Source organism: Bos taurus, chromosome 9 (assembly GCF_002263795.3).
Source record: "Bos taurus isolate L1 Dominette 01449 registration number 42190680 breed Hereford chromosome 9, ARS-UCD2.0, whole genome shotgun sequence".
NCBI classification, from domain to species: Eukaryota; Metazoa; Chordata; class Mammalia; order Artiodactyla; family Bovidae; genus Bos; species Bos taurus.
In genome coordinates, this window is record NC_037336.1 from 9,170,050 (window position 1) to 9,192,536 (window position 22,487).

The window sequence follows — 22,487 nt, forward strand, 5'->3', positions numbered from 1 at the left end:
ATATGAGTCCTAGCTCAGTCCTGAAGGTTAATGGTCACACAGCACTTGTTCAGTCGCTCAGTCGTGTCTGACTCTTTGCTACCATGGACTGCAGCATTCCAGGCCTCCCTGTCCTTCACTATCTCCCGCAGTTCACCCAAACTCATGTCCATTTAGTTGGTGCTGCCAGCCAACCACCTCATCCTCTGTCGTCCCCTTCTGCTCCTGCCTTCAGTCTTTCCCAGCATCAGGGTCTTTTCCAGTGAGTCAGCTCTTCGCATCATGTGGCCACAGGATTGGAGCTTCAGATTCAGCATCAGTGCTTGTAATGAATATTCAGGATTGATTTCCTTTAGGATTGACTGGTTTGATATCCTTGCAGTCCAAGGAACTCTCAAGAGTATTGCCTAACACCACAGTTTGAAAACATCTATTCTTCGGCACTCAGCCTTCTTTATGGTCCAACTCTCACATCCATATATGACTACTGGAAAAACCATAGCTTTAACCTTTGTTGACAATGTAATGTCTCTGTTTAATATGCTGTCTAGGTTTGTCATAGCTTTTCTTCCAAGGAGCAAGTGTTTAATTTCATGACTGCAGTCACCACCTCTATACAATTTTCAAACCTCTGTCCAAGGTTATTCAGGCACTCTATCAGATCTAATCTTTTGAACGTGGTTAAAGAAGTAAATTTAGGGTGTGAAATTGAATTCATTTATCCAACAAATATTTATTGATCATCTACCAATGTGTTAATCACTGTTACAAACCTTGAGGACACACTGTTTTGGAAACAAAAATGTAGCAACAAACAAACCCAAGGCCTCTACCTTTTTAGTAACTTACCCTCTAGCACGTGGGTGGGATGGGGGATGATTAAGAGACAATTCCATGGGTAGACAAAACAATGTCAGCTTAATATGCGGTGCTGCGGGAAATAAAAAGGATAATGTGCAAGTGGTTTGGAAGGAAGAGGCGTTGCTCTAGTTAAGGTGGTCCAGGTGGCATCTCTGAGCATCTAGGTGACCTTACTTGAGAAGGAACCAGCCACCTGAGGCCCAGATCAAGAACCTTCCCACTGGGAAGACCTGGATGTGCAGAAGGCCTGAGGTGGCAAAGAGGCTGCCGGCTGCCATAAGCAGAAAGGAGCCGGGAGAAGAACAGCGTCAGAGGGTGCTTTGGAGTTGCATGGCTTGGCCTTATGAGGAGGGCATTGAGGGGTGGGCAATCAGTTGATAAGGAAGATAATCAACCAGTCACATCTCCCTCTTCTAGGTCTTTGTATGTGGTTTTATCTTAGGGGATTAGATTTTTATTTTGATGTGATGAAATTGTCCCTACTGATAACACAAAAGGCATCATCATTGTAGCACATCATTCCCAGTCTTTGCACAGACAAGAAATAGATTTGTTTGCTGAGAAAACAAGGAAACAGACAAAGCTTTGAGAGTAGCCCACTTCATTTCTGCCCAGCCTAAATCCAGGGGACACCATGTTTTTCCTTCAAGATGGAGACTCTCGCCACAGATAAGTCATTCTTCCCTCTTCCCCACACCTAGACCTAAGGCTTCCTACCTGTCCGGCTGCAGGTTCAGTGCGATGAGCACTATAACTATGAAAGTACGTGCTCTGTAAACACCATGAAACCAGTACCTTCCTGCATCTGTGCCCTGTTATTTATCAATCTCCCCACCTTATCTGTCTTCATGTCCAACCTTATTTCCTTACACCGGGGACTCAAGGTGCAAAGTTAATGTTTCAGCCAATAGCAAGGTCCCCTCTGTAAGAAGTCAGTGCCCCAAACATACTCTGGACCGCTGAATGAAGTAGATGACAAAAGTGTCCAATTAAAACATTTCACTTCTTATTAAAACACTCTGTGTGTGACTATGGGCATTTTGAGATCCACCATGTCTCAACAGGAATCCAGTTCATGATCTTAACATTCATCTCCAAACCTTGAACTAACCAGGGTTTTCCATTTTTCAGTTTTCCTTTCAGCAAAGACCCTTAGTCTCTCTGGCCTATTAAACAACTAAAGGCCATGTACTGTAATGATAGTATCTTCAGAGGAAATGAACCTAACCGTTTATCTATGTCATTGGGAATAGTAATTTTATTCTTAATAAAAAATAAGATGACTTCCTCGGATTTAAAAATAAAGACCTATAAAATGAAGACATGGTCATTTAATCATTTTTATTGCCACTTGTCCCCAGCAGGGTCATGGTCCCAGACAAGACAGCTGTTGCCAACATTGCTAAAATTCCGCTGTCACCTTGTACAGCCACAGAATCCATAGACATGCATGTGAGGCAGCTGGGGTCTCAGGTTGAGAATGCGAAAATTAGCATGTGGGTTCTGTACCCTAATTACTTCTCTCTTTTTCTCCCCATGAACAGCAGTAGTGAGACATTATTAGCCACTTCTGACTGCCTGAGTTTTTTGGTTTTTTTTTTTTTACTAATTATAAATACACTCAGGAAGAAAAGGATTTTATGTTCTTATAGCCACTGACTCCTTTTTTTCATTCCAGGTCATGTTGTTGAAACCAACTCTTAAGACTTCTGAGTGACATGCATTGTGTATAGCAATGATGGGACAGAATGATTAAAATCCTTGCTATATGGTTACCAAACTTGTTATTAGTTGGCTCAGTGCATGGATTAAATACTGTTTCTTTGCAGTAGGTAAACAGTACTGCTACTGCTAAGTCACTTCAGTTGTGTCTGACTCTGTGTGACCCCAGAGACGGCAGCCCACCAGGCTCCCCCATCCCTTGGACTCTCCAGGCAAGAACACTGGAGTGGGTTGCCATTTCCTTCTCAAATGCCTGAAAGTGAAAAGTGAAAGGGAAGTCACTCAGTCGTGTCCGACTCTTAGCGACCCCGTGGACTGCAGCCTACCAGGCTCCTCCGCCCATGGGATTTTCCAGGCAAGAGTACTGGAGTGGGGTGCCATTGCCTTCTCCGAGGTAAAAAGTAAGGATTTAATAAATCTGATTGGCCTTTGAGAAATATTCAGAAAGGGAGGCTTGTTTCCTAAATATCTTATAATTTGTGTTTGATGATATGGTTTCCAAAAGTATCTCCATATAGTATTTAATTTCACTGCTGTATAATTCTATACAGGCAAGAAAAGATTACCTCCATTTTAACAATAAGGAAAGTCTGTACTTTGGGAAGTAAGGGGCTTAGCTAAATCCATTTAGTTGGTTTTCTCTGCACAGCAACTACAACCTGCTAGGAAATTATTTCCATCAAAAGAGAGAAAAAAAGAAGTTACATGAGTAGAGAAGCAGCAAGTTTTCAGCATTCCCCGGGGAACCTGAAACATGGGAAGAAGTTCTGCAGAAAAGAAGACTCGAAGGGCCTTCGTTTATATCTGTAGTTGCATTAAAAAGTAAAAAGGTCTAAAGCAAATATGGCAGATGGTGTGAGTCAACAACATTGGATTGTGGATTCACGGGATTTATCATATTATACTCTGTACATGTTAGCATGCTTGAAATATTCCAGATTTCTTTGACAAAACAGGAAATGTATCCAGTGGGACAGAGTGAGGTTAGTACCACTAATTTCCTCTTCAGTGGCCTAGAGTGTCAGCATCTTCTCTTTTGCCCGAAATCCCTTGTAGAATGGGGCCAAGTGTTTCAAAAATGAAATCTTTAAGTATTTTTTTCTAGATTCATGTATTGTATGTAACCATGCAGATCAATTGAGCCAAGAAATGTCATTTGCAGATTTAGCATTGGTACAACCTACAGATCAGAAAGAAACCGTGATGTCACACATTTGAGCTGAAAGTGGAAGCTACAATCACCCCCAAAATAAAACCTCACTTTGCTTTGTCCAGGATGTCCACAACCATTTGAGTTTGGCACATACCCTTGGTCTCCAGCAGCTCGGTAGTACCCAAGCCAGTGTCATCTGCCTGGTTATGGTTAGGTCTCAGCAGTCTGCCTTGGAAATCACAGTTTGCTATGCATAGGAAGCATTGTCATCCCAGCAACACTTTTTTTTTTTAAAGTTTTATTTTGTTTCGGAATACAGCTGATTAACAGTGTTGTGTTAGTTTCAAGTGGACAGCAAAATGATCCAGTTATGCGTATACATGTATCTGTTCTTTTTTTCCTATTCTTTTTCAAATTCTTTTCCCATTTAGGTTTTTGCATAACATTGAGCACAGACTTAGGGAACGAATTTAGGGTTGTGGGGAGAAGAGTTGGGGGAGGGATAGTTAGGGAGTTTGGGATTGATGTGCACTAGCTCCAGTACTCTTGCCTAGAAAATCGCATGGACAGAGGAGCCTGGTGAGCTGCAGTCCATGGGGTCACTGAGGGTCGGACACGACTGAGCGACTTCCCTTTCACTTTTCACTTTCAGGCACTGAAGAAGGAAATGGCAACCCACTCCAGTGTTCTTGCCTGGAGAATCCCAGGGATGGGGAAGCCTGGTGGGCTGCCGTCTATGGGGTTGCACAGAGTCGGACACGACTGAAGTGACTTAGCGGCAGCAGCAGCAGCCTTTTTAAAGAGAGTGAATATTACCAGTTATAGCAAATGGAAACCCAAAGCTTTGATAGGTGCAGGCTGTGGAAGCCAAGCCCTCCTTGGAGTTGAGAGGCACACTGAGAGGCTCCTGAGGTCAGAGCAGGGAGTGGTAGAGGTGTCGCTGTCCCCCACGTATGGCTTCTGCTGATGGTGAACGCTGGGGGACGCATCACTGGATACAGATCATTTGTCCCACGATGTCCGTCCTTCCTAGTTCTCCTGCCCCTGTGGCTTTCATCACCTTGTGCGGGGTCAGTGATGTTGCTTCTGTGAGGAGGCAAGCCACTCTCCAGACCCCTGCTGCTCCTTAGATTACAGGAAGCTGACAAATAATATTTTTGCTTTTGCAGAACACACTGAAGAGAGATGAGTAAGACACATTTTATGGATGGATAAGCAAAATCACAGCATTAGGGAAGGAATCATTTTTTTTTTTCTAACTATCACGGCATAGAAATCAGCCAACAATTTCCCAACAATGCACTCTATCAGGAATGCAGTGGGCTTTCTACCAGTTAGATGAATTTGTTTCATGGTATCAGGGAAAATAAACTCCTTTAAAAATGATCTTTTTTTTCTCCCTTGGAAAGTAAAGTGTTAAAACCTCCCGCGCTTCCCAGCATAATTTAGAAAATCTGCTTTTATGAAATGGGTTAATTACACCCATTGAATGCATTCACTGTCACAGCCTCATCCTCCCACTCCTGTTCCAGAATGACAAGTAAAACCAGGGACTGTGCAATTTTGGAAAACAATCAGGTCACATATTGAGTATTTTGCTTATTCATACAACCATAAACTGCCTCTGCTTGAGTTCCCTCAATTACACAGCTCAGTGTGCAGGCCAGAAGAGACGAGCCCAGCCCAAGTGAGCACTCCTGGAATACACAGAGGGATGAGTTTGAAAAATGTCCAAAGCGGCAGATGTGAAAAATTCTCATTCAAGATCCAGAAGCTGCCTTTACTGCAATCCCTCACCTGTTAATCCTGCTGCTTCTGAACTTCTGAACCAGGGCTGCTGGCAATAACTTAGATAGACACTTAGGAGCTGTTGATCTTTCTAAGTATAATGCAGGTATATGCTATTTGAGCAGGGGGTGGTGGGGTGGGGTGGGACGGCAGGGATACGGCTGAGACAAGAGAAGATCACTGCTTCTCAACATTCCACAGGTTCACCCAGAATAAGCATTGGCTGCTGGCTTCTAACAAAGCTGCTCTCACCTTGTAGGGGGAGCCCCCAGAAGACGCCCTTGACAAATGCTTGAACCAGTGTGTTGCCGCATCACTTGAATCCTTTCCATTCCCACATGCTGATACACAAATCTCTCTTCCACAGAAACACAATAGCACAATTGTAGTCTTACTTGAAGGGTATTTCATCTTCTTACTAAATGTGACTTCTTTCCCATGACTGTTCTCTACTGCAATTTCATGCTCATAGGAATGGTCAGCCAATCAAAATGGTCCCTAAGCAGTCTTCTCTCTTGATTAGGTAGTCTTTTCCCACCAACTCTGAGCGTTTTTGGGTTTTTCTTCCACCATCTCATACATGCCAAGATTCCACTCTGCGTTTGGTGTCGTTCGATGTTTAAGAGTTACTTAAGATGCTGACCAAGATTGCCAGCGTCTTTCCTTTTTCTTCTCAGAAATCTGCCTCTCCTTATCTAAGCTCTCCTCGATTTTAACGTTCCTTGTATCTGCCTGTGGTTTCTCTCTCTTATCCCTCCCTGCCTCCCATTCTGCTCACTTTCCTCTCCATCTCTTCTTGTCATTCACATCTTTGAAAATGTGCATCTGCACCACGCCCCACAGCTCCCTGTGCTTGGTGCTTGTAGAGTCTGTCTCTCATGAACAGATCTGTGATCTCTTAGGCTTGAATGCCCTACTTGATATTTTTAACCAGCTTTAAGGAGATTGTTTTTTTTTTTTTTTTTTCCCTGTCATCCCTCCTCTCACTGTGAGGCCAATAGAGGAGTTAAAATATCAAAACCGACCCCCATAGGGTCAGGCCAACTTCGGTCGAAATCTAGCTCTTGTTTATTAGTTGTATGACCTTGGGTAAGCTAGTTAACTTTTTTATTATAAGAAAAATAAGGTTAATCTCTACGTCATTGGATTGTTGTGAGAGTAAAATGCCATAGCATATATACCTGCCGCACGGTTATTACTTTCTGAGGATATCTATTGTTATTTATGACTATTATTGTCATTATCCCATTGTCATTCTCTGCCATCTGCTCATTATTATTTACTTTCTTTCCCAGATTTAATCCAGGACCTCCCAGTTCTAAAGCAAAAGTGTTGATGCTTTGCCAGGTTCTTTGATTATAGTTCTTATGTAGATTTTCTTCTGAGTCCCACCTCTGACAGTCCAAGTTTGTATTAAGACTTAACTCCATTTCTCAGAACCTCATGCCAGAAGGTGAGCCCCAAGGCTGGGGGCTGAGAAGCCGCAGTCTTCAGGATCTGCACCCCTTTCTGTGCCCTCTCCTCCCGTGCACCATACCCACCGTCCCACTGCCCCACCATCTCCACCGTCCCACGTCCCCACCGCCCCACCACCCCACCATCCCCACTGTCCCCACCGTCCCACCGCCCCCACCTTCCCACCACCCCACCATCCCCACCGCCCCACCGTCCCCACCGTCCCCACCGCCCCACCGTCCCCACCGTCCCACCGTCCCCACTGTCCCACTGCCCCACCGCCCACTGTCTCCACCGTCCCCACTGCCCCACCGTCCCACCGTCTCCACCGTCCCACTGTCCACCTTCCCACCGTCCCACCGTCCCCACTGTCCCACCGTCGCCACCGCCCCACCGCCCCACCATCTCCACCATCCCACCATCCCCACCGTCGCCACCGCCCCACCGTCTCCACCGTCTCCACCGTCCCCAAGTCCCAGCATACCCACTGTCCCCACCATCTCCATGTCTCCACCGTCCCCACCGTCCCACCTCTGCATACCAGCCCTTTACTCCTCCTTTTCTGTCCCAGCCAGCTTGCTCTCAGGAAGTACTCCCTGAGTGTCCATAAGAACATACTCAACAACAATAGGAGAACAACTCTTAGACTTGGTTCTACCACTTGTTTGTTGTGTGATTTGGGGGTAAAACTTTGGTTTTTCATGTCAGATGGAAAATATCCATCTCACTTAGTTTTTATGAGAATCAAATAAGGTGACATGTTTTGCAGTCACATGACCCTACCATCTAAGAAAATGTAAGTGAAAACTTATTTAGACTCATCATGAGCTGTGTGAATATGAAATATCTCCTAAGAACATTCATATTTGAGTCCATGAAGAAACTCAACACTGAATAAACCAATCTTTCCTTATGGAGTTTTAGGCATAAACCAGAAGTTGGGTGAGACATTTTCAGAATTAAGAGCCCCTTCCCAGGAACCTTAAATATCACCAAATATGTACTATCTCACCCACATTCCCATTTTAATCCTATGAAGGAGAACTTGAGGTCTCTGTGTTAAAATAGAACTATAGTATAAACACTTAATGAATCCCCTCCTTGCTTCAGAAATCATACTTTGCAGTTTGGTGGAGAAAGCGGCATGGGGGTTGGAGTGTTGTTATCTTTTTAGCCACTACAAATCTGTTGCAGAAACATTCTCAGAAAAATAATCTACTCTAAAATTACCACTGTTTAACTTAATTAAATTCCAAGAGAATGAAAAAACTCATTTAGAGCAAATACTTAGGTAAATAAAAGGATCTGTGTTTAAAAGAAAAAGAAATTGATTTCCCAAAGATTTTTTAAAGAGTATTATTGATTTTTCTCTCAGAGTTAGGAGACAACTTTCCATGTTGTAATTCTGGTCAAAAGTCCATCCATGGGCTTTTTCTGCTTAAGTGGAGCTTGCTGAAACTTTGTTTTCAATAATTTAGCCATATTCTTACATTAATCTGATTCTGTTGGCCTTGTCTTCTGCGAGTTTGAAAGCAGCAAGACCACCGCTCAGTTTGCTACCATTTCTAATTGAAATGAAAACCAACAAGTGGCTATACCTTCAAAACTTTTCTTTCAAAAGATTCTGTTAAATTCAGCAAACGTGGGTGGGTGGGGGGTACTATGTGTATGATAAGATTAAAAAAATGGAAACTCCTCATCTTCAAGGACTTTTCATTCCAGCTGAAAAGATCGACATGTACTCAAAACACCATAATCAGTGTAAAGGTGCTTCACCAAGTTATATATAAAGTTATAAATGGAAATATATTGATGTATATGAGAAAAACTCACTCTTAACATTAATTTTCCCAAAATTATTGTATTATTGAAATATTGCCCCATCTTACCATTCCTGTGGATGAGGTTCGGCTTCCTAATCATTTTTTAATATCAGAAAAATAATTACCCATCTCTGCCTTTTCTACTAGCCATTGGAAAATTTAAAATATTTCTTGAAAATTAACCCAAATGAGTTTTCAGTAACAAACTTTCTATTATATCTCTCCTTATAGCAAAGTTGCCTTTTGAGCATGTTTTGAAGAAAGTTGATTAGTACAACTTTTTTCATAGTTAGGGTTTTGATATTTCAAAGGTTGTTAGTGAAGTTAGTTGGAAACCCACAAGGCCAGAAAACAGTTGAGCACAACCTGAAAATATGTGTTTGTGAATCCTGAAAGGAGCTCCTGATGAGAGATCCTGAAGAGCTCTGGTGTGCAGAGATGAGTAGTACCCAGATGGTGCGCGGAGGCCTCGTCAGCAGTTATGGGGAACTGAAGGATGCTTTCAGAGAAGAGGGAGGAAGGAAACAGTTCAGGAGAGGACCGGGGCGGGGGCAGAGTGACTGAAGAGCCACAGAGGCCTCAGTTCAGAGCACTGAGGGTGCGCTGAAGCTAACCCAAAGGCCCAGCCCTGGTGGGCACAGAGGGCTCACAGCAAAGGCCAGGGAGGGGAAAAAAGGCAAAAGTGGATTCTTCAAGTTCCGCGTGCTGCATGAACTGCTGAAAAGCGAAAGTGCAGCCAAGACCAGGACTGAAGAAGCCTTAACAGAGAACCCTTCCATGCTTCAAACACAGGGAATCTATAGCCCAGACTGAATTCTGAGGAAGTGAGAAGGCCAACAGTTCACCATATTCCACACTAGCATCCGGTGATGCTGGTGGCCGACATCATGTTATTTCTGTCTTCCACCTCTAGCAAGGTGTTACCAAAAACAAAATGCTTTAAACTACCACTAACAGTTTATGTTCCCAAGTTGAACGCAGCTTTCATTCACTTCTTCACGCCAGGTCCAATTCTTCGCAGCACGAAACAGCATCTGGGTCTCTCCCCACATGAGGCTGATAAACAGCTCAGATAAGTAACACGTGAGCACAGTTGGGTTCTGAACAGGTGTGTCTCGCTGGAGTTCATGAGTGTTTTAAAACTGCTGTGTGGTTGTGTACTTATCACATTAGCCCACATATCCTGTGTATCCCAATCCAACACAAATAGAGTGAAGCAGAGTGGCACAGGAAACAGATATTATGTAGCCATGATGTCCATACAGCTGTGCTGTGGGTCATTGTCAGGGACAGGATATCGGGACACGTTTCTTCTGCATAAACCTTCAGCTGGTCTTCCTAGTAGAACCCCTGAGAATGTTAACCAAGGCTGACATGCCCTCCGTGGCTGGCCCCTCTTCTCCTGGGCCTGAGTCATCTAAGCATGTCTCCTTGCCATGCGTGTGTGCTGTTGCTTCAGTCGTGTCTGACTCTTTGAGACTCTGTGGACTGTAGCCCGCCAGGCTCCTCTGTCCATGGGATTGTCCGGGCAAGAATACTGGAGTGGGTTGCCATGCCCTCCTGCAGGAGATCTTCCTCAGAGAAAGCCACCTCTTGAGCACCCAGGAGCATCTACTGACGCCATGTGATGCCTGAGGATTAGTCAGTTACACACATCTTTCATGTCTTCCTCCTCATGCTTTGTTGATGATCTACAGGGCTGACAGCTCTTAATAAACTTGGAAACAAAAGAGTCTGGATCTCCTCTAGCCATGCTTTGTATCAGCACGGAAAACAGAAAAATAGCACATCTCTAGGGGATGTGGCTATAGGGCAACCACTGATTCCAAGACCCCGGGGTCTGTATTGTTTTTCTGACACTAATCAGAGAACTGCCTTTGGCGTTTACATGCACCCTGTTTCTCTGTGGTCACTATCCCCGACCTGATGGAGGTTGATCAGCGCCTGGAGGCACCACAGCCCTGGCTGTAGTCCCGCAGGATGGAGGCCCCAGTCCCGGCTCTTCTGCCAGTCACCAGAGGGTTTTTCTGCCCCCTGGGAGAGTTTGTGAGAAGTGCTGCCTGCAGGCTAGACTGTTCGCTGTAAATCTCTGTTACATTATGTTTGGAATTTGTGGTACCCAATGTATCCCAGGGACTGAAAAGAACAAGAAAGAAAAAAATCATCATAAGTGCTCATCAGCAAATGAAGCCCCAGAGACTAAAATTTCTGGTTGGCCTCATTTGGAAGGCGACTCTATGAGTCTGACATTTTATGGCAAGAACAGGACATGAGAGAGTGTTCAGTTCAGTTCAGTCGCTCAGTCGTGTCCGGTTCTTTGCAACCCCATGTGTGGAAGTTACTTTTATAGGTTTATCAATCTTGTGGGTATCTGAATAATGTTGTTCAGACTTTTCTGTTGACCAGTGACCCTGTTCAGCCGGCTCTGCTCTTGCTATTGTTTTTAGAGGGAAGAGTGGCCCTGGGCTCCCCTGCCTCGCCCTGGGAGGTGTGCTCACCCACAGGCTTCTGGGTGAAGAATGTGTTCTGTATTCATGGAAAACAGGTGCATGCCACAGACAGATAACCAGTCTGTGAAAGACCAGACCCAGTTCTCACCCAACTTTTTAAAAGATTAGCCCCATCCCATTATTTTTTCTGTCCTCATCCACCATGCCACCTGTCTGTGGTGGGCAGGCCCTACCATGCTGCTCCCTGTAAGACCCTTCCAGAGGCCCTCTGCGTGTGCCCTCTGACCACCTTCTCGGTCAAGCTCTGCAAAGGAAGATAAGATGCATTTTGAGTATAGTTGTGATAGGGAGGTATCTGGGGGCTAGCCAAGCAAAATCTCCCTATCACGACTGGAGAGAATATATGAAGATAGATTCGGGCCGTAGAGAGAGGCCTTGCTCAGCCCTCCAGCAGCACTGCCTCCAGAGAAAGTGTGTCAGGCACACTGCTGGCTCATATGAAGTGCTAAGTCCAGTTTTGCTTATTTTATTTTCAATTTCAGTATTGTAAGTAAAACAGGAAAGAGCAATCAGACACTCTGTATCCTTCAGGTCATGGTCAGCATGACAAAAAAATTACCCCCAAAGTTATTTTAGGCTGAGAATCTGCTTTACGTTAAAAGAGTAGAGTAAATAAGAAGTGAGTTTGGACCCAGGCTGCCTCCGTTTAGTATCAGCCCTACCGATTACCAGTTGTGTGACCTTGGGCCAGCTAACCATTCCAAATGCTCATTTTCTGTACCTTTGAATTGAAAATAATGAGAGTAGGTACCTTGTGGTGTCATTGTAGAGATTAAATGAGTTAGTCTATTTAAAACCCTTGGTGTAATGCCTGGCACACAACACATACTATATAAATGTCTGCTATTATTATTTGATTGATTCTTATGCTCTAGTTGAGAGATGTTATTAATTGCTCTGCTATATTCGGCACCTTAATTGTTCAGCCTTTCACTTTTAGTTAAGATGAATGTGTCTGAAGCTAAATTTACCCATCACATCACTATTCTTTGATCTAATTGGGCTTATGATCAACACCCATTCACCATTCACCAAATGCCTACCATACACATACTCCTAAGCTACCTGTTGTGGCTACTACTAGATATATATATCTAAGATTCCTGCTTGCCCCATTAAAAATGGTTGCAGAAGGATCAGTGGACTCTCCTGTCTGCTGAGTTTCAAGAATGAGTTCCTAACCCACACCTTCTTGGCCTGGACACTTTGTGAAATAACTCCAACTCAGTGATTGCTTTCCTCCTCACTTCAACTACCTGGCCTAGAATACATCACGCAAAGCTGGCTGATGGGAAGAGAATCTGAAAAATATATAATGCCTTGAGAATTCTTTTCTGACATTAGCTCTGTTTTGATTCCAGCAAGGTAACAGCATCATTTGTCTTTCCAACCACAGTAAGCTCCATTCCTCACAAGGCCTATTATTTTCTCACGAGTTACACCACCCTGATTCCATCATCCATCATTACATCTTCCTGTCCTCAACGTTTAATGACACAAAGCAAAGGCTTCGTGTTAGAAGAGATGTCACAGGCCGTTCATAAGAAATACCTGTCATAAATGTTGACCAATGTTAATCTTTTTCAATATACTTCAGGTGTTACCCATATCAGTGAGTGCTGACAGCAAATGTTTCTTAAAGTATTTCTTTTTTTTTAAGTTGTAGTTGATATACAATGTTGGGTTAGTTTCTGGTGTACAGCAAAGTGACTCATTTTTATAATTTTCATATTATTTTCCATTATGGTTTATCACAGGATATATTGAATATAGTTCCCTGTGCTGTACAGTAAGACCTGTTATTTATCTATTCTGTATGTAATAGTTGACATCTTCTAATCCCAAACTCAGACTCTGATGCTGGGAGGGATTGAGGGCAGGAGGAGAAGGGGACGGCAGAGGATGAGATGGCTGGATGGCATCACTGACTCGATGGACGTGAGTCTGAGTGAACTCAGGGAGGCCTGGCGTGCTGCGATTCATGGGGTCTCAGAGAGTCGGACACAACTGAGTGACTGAACTGAACTGAATCCCAAACTCCCAATCCATCCCTCTCCCCATTTGCCAACCACAAGTCTGTTCTCTGTGAGTCTGTTTCTATTTTGTGGATAAGTCTATTTGTGTCATTGTTGAGAGTCCACATTTAAGGGATAGCATATGATATTTGTCCTTCTCTGACTTTACTCAGTATGACACTCTCTAGGTCCATCCATGTAGCTGCAAATGGCATTATTCCACTCCTTTCGATGGCTGAGTGATATTCTACTGTACATGTACCACACACATCCTTTTTATCCATTCACCCGTCAGTGGACACTTGGGTTGCCATTCCCTTCTCCAGAAGATCTTCCTGACCCAGGGATCAAACCTGGGTCTCCCACATTGCAGGCAGATTCTTTACCATTTGAGCCACCAGGGAAGCCCAGTGGACACTTAGGTTGCTTCCGTGCCTTGGCTATTGTAAAAAATGCTGCTGTGAACATTGGGGGCCCCAGATCTTTTTGAATTATATTTTTCTCCAGAAGTATGCCCAGGAGTGGGATTGCTGGATCACAAGGCAACTCTATTTTTAGTTCTTTAAGGAACCTCCATCGGAGAAGGCAGTGGCACCCCACTCCAGTACTCTTGCCTGGAAAATCCCATGGATGGAGGAGCCTGGTAGGCTGCAGTCCATGGGGTCGCTAAGAGTCGGGGACGACTGAGTGACTTCACTTTCACTTTTCACTTTCCTGCATTGGAGAAGGAAATGGCAACCCACTCCAGTGTTCTTGCCTGGAGAATCCCAGGGATGGGGGAGCCTGGTGGCTGTCGTCTATGGGGTCACACAGAGTCAGACACGACTGAAGTGACTTAGCAGCAGCAGCAAGGAACCTCCATATTGTTCTCAATAATGCTTGCCTCTTAAAATGTTTCTTCGCTTTTCAAAGCTTGTTCCCTTTTTAAAATAATAATCTTTGTATAATAGTGACTTTGGTTTGCTCAGTCACAGTTTTTTGGCGTGTTACCTTGTGAGAACTTTGCTTCTCTAACATTTTCTCTCCTCCTAGAAGCTTTTGAAGTGTAGATGAAATTGCAGTCTCTTTTCTTAGATAGCTGAATATATCTTAGCCTGAACTACTTGAATTAAAATCATGCTAATCTTTGCATTTTCGTCTACCCCTCTCCCCAAAATGCAATCCTTGAAAAACTCAGAAAGTTTTAGGGAGAGACAGGTTTCTTTACTTCCTTTTTATCTTTCTGCATCTCACTATAATGCTTTGTGAATATCCCCATATCAACTGAAAACCACTTAAATGTCTCAAACCTGACATTACACAGCAAATATCTTTTTGTGGCCTGAAGGCTTATGGGCAGCCCATTTTTATCCAAGAAGAGTAAAGCAAAAGGAAAAAGGAAAACTGCTTTTCCTTTATCTTTTAAGTTAATAACACATGGACGGCACACATTTATTTCTGTAACATGTTGATCAAAGGCTTCTAAGAAGTGTCAGCAATAAACTGGAGCCCTTGAGCTCTTCCCTTGAGGAGTTTCATGGGTACAATTCCTTTCAATAAAGAATATGCTGATGGCTGACTGTCTAGTAATATGTTACATGTTCCCAGTTAGGACCTTTCTTTGGATTCATGTTGGATTCAACTTGGAAATATATTTGGGAACCTGATAAGTTAATGTCCATGTAATTCTCTATTAATTAGAATACTTAACTTAAACAGACTCTTCCTTTTTCTTACCTGTAAGATTTCAAGAATTCTTAGGCATGTTATTTAAATACACATTGTTTTGATAAATGTTTACATATGCCTTTGATTTATTTCTAATACAGGGACCCCCTGGAGTACAAGGAATGCAACAGACTCTCGATGGATATTATCACAAGGTATGGTTTCTTTCACTCACATCTTGTATACAGAGATTTTATGTGATGTTATATTTGAAAAATAATTGCTAACTGCTCAGACCTTGAAGCATAATCACACGTGCTTAACATCTTTCTATAATGAAAATATATTTCCGAAAAACTATTTTGCTCAGCATCTTTTTACAAAACCAGGATTTTTAAATAATTCATTTCAAAGTTTGCAAAACTTCATGTAAAAAACTTAATGCAAAACCATGTTCACCAGTGATAGTATCCTATGTTTAGCTTCCCTGAGGGCAGAAAGAGATTATTTACTTTCTTAGAACTCTGAGTAGTGCAACAGATTTCTTACCAAACTACCAGGTGCTACACTGAAATCTCAAACAAAGGTTGATATACTCTAGGTCAAGACTGAAATCGCCCACCTTTTAGGAAGGAGCCAACTTCCCCAAGGTTTTAAATTACAGTTAGTCTGGATGGAATGTGACCTGGAAGGACCCAAGAGTTTTGCCCCCAATTCTACAAGGAAGCACAGCAGATGGAGAAAAATGGGTGTCAGCAACTGAGTGGGACTCAGAGACCCGAGTGAGACCATTGAGTGATTCATCATCCATCACATGTTTGGGATCCGATTGCTTTGTGTGGGGCATTCCAGCCACTGACTCAGATCCCTTGTAACATCACACTTTATCATTGATAAGCTGCAGATTTGGAGACACTCCCTTTATGTCTCTCCTGTGTTCCTGGCCTCCCTTCCTGCTGACTACTGTTGCTCCTTTGTTTAAAATCCCAAAGAAACACGATGCCCATGACAGCAGGGCCTTCAAAAGTAGCAGGTGATCAGAAAAGTGCTTATTAAATGGCAAGCTAATTAATTCAAAGCCCCAATTCTTATTTCATCAGATTAAGTTCACCATGAAGACATGGATTGTTTGTGGCTGATAAATTCAAAATCAAAAGCATGTAAAGTCTCTTCTGCTTCCTGAATAATCCTGTCTTAAATTTTCTCATCTACATGGATTTCCCAGGGAAAATGGAAAGGAATGTTTATTACATTCTAATGTATATTAGGAAGAATGTTTGAGGTATATTTTATGATTCTTTGGTAAACGTTTTCTGGATAGATCTATCTATACTAGCTTTTCAAAACTATAAGCCTTGGCCTCCATGAAAAAAAGGAAAAGAAGCATATCTAAAATTAATCAATTAGGATATGGTGTGCTTCTGTAATGACATCTATTGGTACAAAGCAGGGTTTAGTATTGGAGAAGGCAATGGCAACCCACTCCAGTACTCTTGCCTGGAAAATCCCTTGGACGGAGGGGCCTGGTGGGCTGCAGTCCATGGGGTCGCTAGGAGTCGGACATGACTGAATGACTTCACTTTATTTTTCACTTTCATGCATTGGAGAAGGAAATGGCAACACACTCCAATGTTCTTGCCTGGAGAATCCCAGGGACGGGGGAGCCTGGTGGGCTGCCGTCTATGTGGTCGCACAGAGTCAGACACGACTGAAGCGACTTAGCAGCAGCAGCAGCAGCAGCAGCAGCAGGGTTTAGTATAAATGCTTCAAAATAATGAGAATGAGTTAGCTCTGATGTCACAGTGTTGGCTAAAAAACTAGAAGACTACGAAATATCACTACCACCCTTAGTATAAAATTTACCAAGTTGCTACTTAGCTACTTGAATATTTGCTGTTTCTTGCACAACTTTTAATGCTCATATCTGTACACAAGTCTCAAACGCCACTTCTATATATAGTTTGTCTTGCCAATGAGTCAGTTTTCCCTTAAATGAAGATATATAGTACATTTATATTTTAGAGTTTAAAGTTGAGAACATAAATCTTTTAAGATTTTATTTCCCCCAAAATAGGGCTGACCAGGGCAAGTGAGTGGAGAGTCTTTCTGACAGCAAACTGGTTCTTTGAATTTAGCTGTTGCCTCACCTTAAAAAGGGCTTTCCTGGTGGCCCTGCAGTAAAAAATCTGCCTGCAACACAGGAGACAACAGTTCGATCCCTGGGTCAGGAAGATCCCTTGGAGAAGGAAATAGCAGCCCACTCCAGCATTCTTGCCTGGAGAATCCATGGATAAAGGACCCTAGAGAGCTACAGTGGGGTCGCAAAATGTTGGACATGACTTAGCAACTAAACAGGAGCAACACCTAAAAGAACTCTGGCTGTTGTTACTAACATTACAAGACTGAGGCTCAAGGTATTTAGTCTACCTCTGCTCAGAAGATGACTTCAGAATCAGAGCATGACTGTGTAAACAGGGAGACCTTAGCTTCTCTTCCTCAGATGAAACGTTGTTAGCATTTAACATCAGAAGGCTTTAGACCCACCTGGAAATTAATGGGCCGTAACTTCCAAATGCTTGACTGTTTCCTTCTGAGAATAGTTAAGGGTCTTCCACTGAGATCAGGCTGTTCTACTGAGGTCAGCCTATAGGATGGATGGAGGAGGTGTAGCCCACCTTCCCAACACCTACACTGACTACCTTTCTGGGTTGTAACCACCGCCTCCTCACCCTCAGCTCCACAAAGTAAAGGGGCAAACATGCCACGGTGAGTGATCTGTGGTTTTTACCTGGTGTGTCCACACCCACCCCATGCCACCCCTATCTGTTGGGGATGCTGAGGTTGTTTCAATTTGCAATTCATCGCATGCCTGATGGTCTGGCTGTCCGAATAAGCACAGAGTCAAAGGGGGCCCTGAGGGAAACTTTCCTGGAGATTAACTAATGAACCATGTGTTGAAACACATAAAGGGACATCCCAAGGTTAAAATAATCTTCCTGGTTAAATTGGCATTGATTGATGTAACATCTGCATTTGAGTCCTGGGCCTCGGCACTTCAGCTTGCGGTATCTCCAAGCATCCTGCAGCCAGGATTCTGCTGAAATAGCTCCCCCGAGGGATGAGTGGCAGACCACTCAGACACCTCCCCTCTGTGTTCTCACCTAAAGAGTTCCTGGCTCATTCCCTTGTACCAGGAATCCTCAAAGGCAAAGGAATTGCCTTTGGCCCCTGTACGAGAGTTGATATTTTCCTCTACATTTTCCTTGTCATCAGAGGAAGAAATTCAGGCATAAGAAGCCATCTCCTCTCACAGCACAAATCAAAAATGGAATTAGGGAAGAAAAAAGGAAGTGAGGAACAGAGAGCCCAAAGAGGGAGATGGGGACAATTCTAAGTGTGTTTCTATGCATTTTTGCATGCTCTCTTGAGGATGCAATGAGTAAAAGGTAGACTTCCCTCTCCATCAGAAAAATAATTTGCAGAACAGCTAGCTGCTCCCATCCTGCAAGACTGTTTGCAAAGAAGCAGCAATGCTGAGCATGTTCTTCCCCGCAAGGAAAATCTGCTCACAGTCCAGCAAACTGCTCTGCATTGTCTCCAGCTCTGGGGATTGTAATAAAAATTTGATAGGCTCTGTTAACTGCTAAAGCCGTCGGAACCAGAGCTCCTTACAACAATCTAGATTGTAAAGGAAAAAAAGCGTGTTCTCTCTGGAGGCCACGTACAGCAGATTTTACGTTTGATATTGTTTTTTAAAGATCCACATGGAAAATGTGTTCTTGGTTATCTTAACATCATCACACTCAGTGCAGTTTGCAGAGAATCAGTCTCATCTGTTGGAGATGGATGCTCTGCCTCCTGGCAACCGATTCCAGCCTTCACTCCTCCACATCATTGATCCAAAAAAACCAATTTGCCAGCAAAATAATCTATTTTTCCTTGTGAGTATCAAATCACAACTTCATTTTCACATGCACAGACTAGCAAGGACAGAAAACACTTCTCCAAAATAAAATATTCAAGATCTTTCCGAGCAGTGAGTTTAACCCAAAGATGGCACAGAGCATGAACGCTTCCTAGGAGGCACTGCAGGGAACCCTTCTGGGCCTAGAAGATTTACAGATATAATTTCAGTCCTAATTTTTTGCCTTCCCTTTCCCAGTGCCATAGGATCCACTAGCTTTGGAAAACATGGATTTGGGCACAGACATGGATTTTTGGATTTTTAGCATTATCATGGAGAATCCTGACACTCACCTGGGTCCGCTCCTCCCCTCCAAAGACAACCACACTCAGACCTGGTGAAGTGTGTTTCTGTGAGGCCCTGAGTTGCTGGATGTAGAGCCAGCCTTGGGCTTTCTTTCCAAAGGAACACAACCCTCTTAGGCCACATGTTAATTTGCTAGAATTGTTCTAACAAAGCGTCACAATCTGAGTGGCTTCACCATCAGAAACATGTAACCTCAGAGCTCCGGAGGTACTGGCAGGGCCTCACCATCTCTGAAGCTGCCAGGAGATGTGCATCCCAAGCCTTGCTTTCAGCTCCTGCTGGCTCACTGGGCTTGGGACCCCATAACTCTCATCTTGACATGGTGTTCCCCCATGCGCATGTCTCTGTGTCCGAAGTTTATTTTTATAAGGACACCGTCACATTGAGTTAGGGGTCCACCCTCCTCCATGACCTCACCTGAAGTAACTACTTCTGAAAAAAAATAAAAATTACTTGTAAGTGAGGTCACATGCTGAAGTACTAAGGTTTAGGACTTTAACATGTGAATTGAGGCGACGGGGGTGAACACAATTCAGTGCATAATAGATAACCAGGTTTTTTTGAACCTTATGTCCCCTCGTGCTTAGAATTAAATTCCTAAGGACTAATCTGTGGAATTTTTAATTACCTCATGTCCTGTGAGGGGTTTCGAGTCCTTGGTCTCTTTTATTAGATTGAGCCATAGGAATTGCTGACATTTGACTCTTAGAAGCCTATAGGGATGGCTGTCTCCTATTGTGCAGCCTGCAGATTTCTGGAAACTTCCATCTTTCCAGAGAATACCCTCCAGAGGGCAGTTGAAATACTTTGAGTCTTTCACCTGCCTGACTATAGATTACATTAGCCATTTCCCACAAGGAAACAAAGGACATGTCCTTACATCCAAGAATGCTTTTACAAAATTAAAAAAAAAATTATTGACATATAGGTGATTAATGGGCTTCCCTGATAGCTCAGTTGGTAAAGAATCCACCTGCAATGCAGGAGACCCCAGTTCGATTCCTGGGTTGGGAAGATCCGCTGGAGAAGGAATAGACTACCCACTCCAGCATTCTTGGGCTTCCTTGGTGGCTCAGCTGATAAAGAATCTGCCTGCAATGCGAGAGACCTGGGTGTGATCCCTGGGTTGAGAAGATCCCCTGGAGAAGGGAAAGGCTACCCACTCCAGTGTTCTGGCCTGGAGAATTCCATGGACTTTATGGTCAGTGGGGTCACAAAGAGTCAGACACGACTGAGTGATTTTCACTTCCATAGGTGATTAATAATATTATACTGATTTTAGGTATACTATATAGCATAGTGATTCTATATTTTTATAGATTATATTCATTTAAACTTATTATAAAGCATTAGCTATCTTCCCTGTGCTATACTTATACCTTTGTTGCTTATTTATTTTATACATAATAGCTTGTACTTCTTAATTCCATACCCCTATCTTGCCCCTCTTCTTCCCTCTTCCCACTGGTAACCACTAGTTTCTTCCCTATATCTGCGAGTCTGTTTCTCTTTTTTATATATACATCTACTTGTCTCATTTTTTAGAGTCCACATATAAGTGATAACATACAGTATTTGTTTTTCTCTGTCCAACTTATTTTACTAAGCCTAATACCTTATGAGTTCATCCATTTTGCTGCAAATGTCAGAATTTCATAATTTTTTATGATGAAGGAGTATTCCATTATATATACTTCACACCTTCTTTATCCATTCATCTGTTGATGGACACTTAAGTTGCCTCCACATCCTGGCTATTGTAAATAGTGCTGGTATGAACACTGGGGTGCATGTACCTTTTCCAAATCAGTGTGTTTTGTTTGGATATATACCCAGAAGTAGAATTTCTGGATCAATGATAGTTCCATTTTTAGCTTTTTGAAGAAACTCTGTACTGTTTTCCAGTGACTGCACCAATTTACATCCCACCGGCAGTGTACAAGTATTTCATTTTCTCTACATCTTTGCCAGTATTAGTTATTTGTAGAGTTTTGGAATTAGCCATCCTGATGAGTATAAGGTGATATCTTATTATGATTTTGATTTCCGTTTCTCTCATGATTACAATCTTGAGAATCTTTTCATGTGACTGTTGGTTCTCTGAACGTCTTCTTTGGAAAAATGTCTATTCATTTCTTCTGCCCATTTTTAATTAGGTGTTTGGTTTTTTTTTTTTAATGTTGAGTTACATGAGCTGTTTATGTATGTTGGATATTAACACCTTATCATTCATATTACTTGCAAATATCTTCTCCAGTTCAGTAGTTTGCTTTTTGTTTTCTTGATGGTTTCCTTTGCTGTGCAAAAAAAGTTTAGTTTAATTAGGTCCCATTTGTTTATTTTTGCTTTTGTTTCCTTTACTTTGGGAGACAGATCCAAAAAATTATTCTTATGATTTATGTTGAAGAGTATTCTGCCTATGTTTTTCTCTAGAAGTTTTAAAGTATTCAGTCTTATATTTAGTTTTTAATCCATTTTGAGTTTATTTTTGTAAATGGCGTTAGAGAATATTCTCCGTTCAGTTCAGTCACTCAGTCATGTCCAACTCTTTGTGACCCCATGGATTGCAGCACGCCAGGCTTCCCTGTCCATCCATCACCAACACCCAGAGTTGAGTTTAAGAGCTTGCTTAAACTCGTATCCATTGAGTCAGTGATGCCATCCAACCGTCTCATCCTCGGTTGTCCCCATCTCTTCCTCCCTTCAGTCTTTCCCAGCACCAGGATCTTTTCCAGTGACTCAGTTCTTCATATCAGGTGGCCAATGTATTGGAGCTTCAGCTTTAGCATCAGTCCTTGCATTGAATATTCAGAACTGATTTCCTTTAGGATTGACTGGTTTGATCTCCTTGCTGTCTAAGGGACTCTCAAGAGTCTTCTCCAACACCACAGTTCAAAAGCATCAATTCTTCAGCGCTCAGCTTTCTTTATGGTCCAACTCTCACATGGCTTTGACTAGATGGACCTTTGTAGGCAAAGTAATGTCTCTGCTTTTTAATATGCTGCCTAGGTTGGTCATAGCTTTTCTTCCAAGGAGCAAGGGTCTTTTAATTTCATGGCTGCAGTCACCATCTGCAGTGATTTGGGAGCCCCCCAAAATAAAGTCTATCACTGTTTCCATTGTTTCCCCATTTATTTGCCATGAGGGGATGGGACCAGATGCCATGGTCTTAGTTTTTTGAATGTTGAGTTTAAAACCAGCTTTATCATTCTCCTCTTTCATCAAGAGGCTCTTCAGTTCCTCTTCACTTTCTGCCATAAGGGT

General features: G+C 42.8%; 1 protein-coding gene across 1 annotated transcript in view; it reads left to right on the forward strand.

Moving 5' to 3' along the window:
- The window catches only part of COL19A1 (collagen type XIX alpha 1 chain), a 431,873-nt gene that overhangs the window by 303,921 nt on the left and 105,465 nt on the right, over nucleotides 1–22,487 (forward strand). Inside the window, exon 16 of the mRNA XM_015472743.3 lies at nucleotides 15,115–15,168. Coding sequence (XP_015328229.2) covers nucleotides 15,115–15,168 — 54 coding nt within the window. The remainder of the gene's footprint in view (nucleotides 1–15,114; nucleotides 15,169–22,487) is intronic.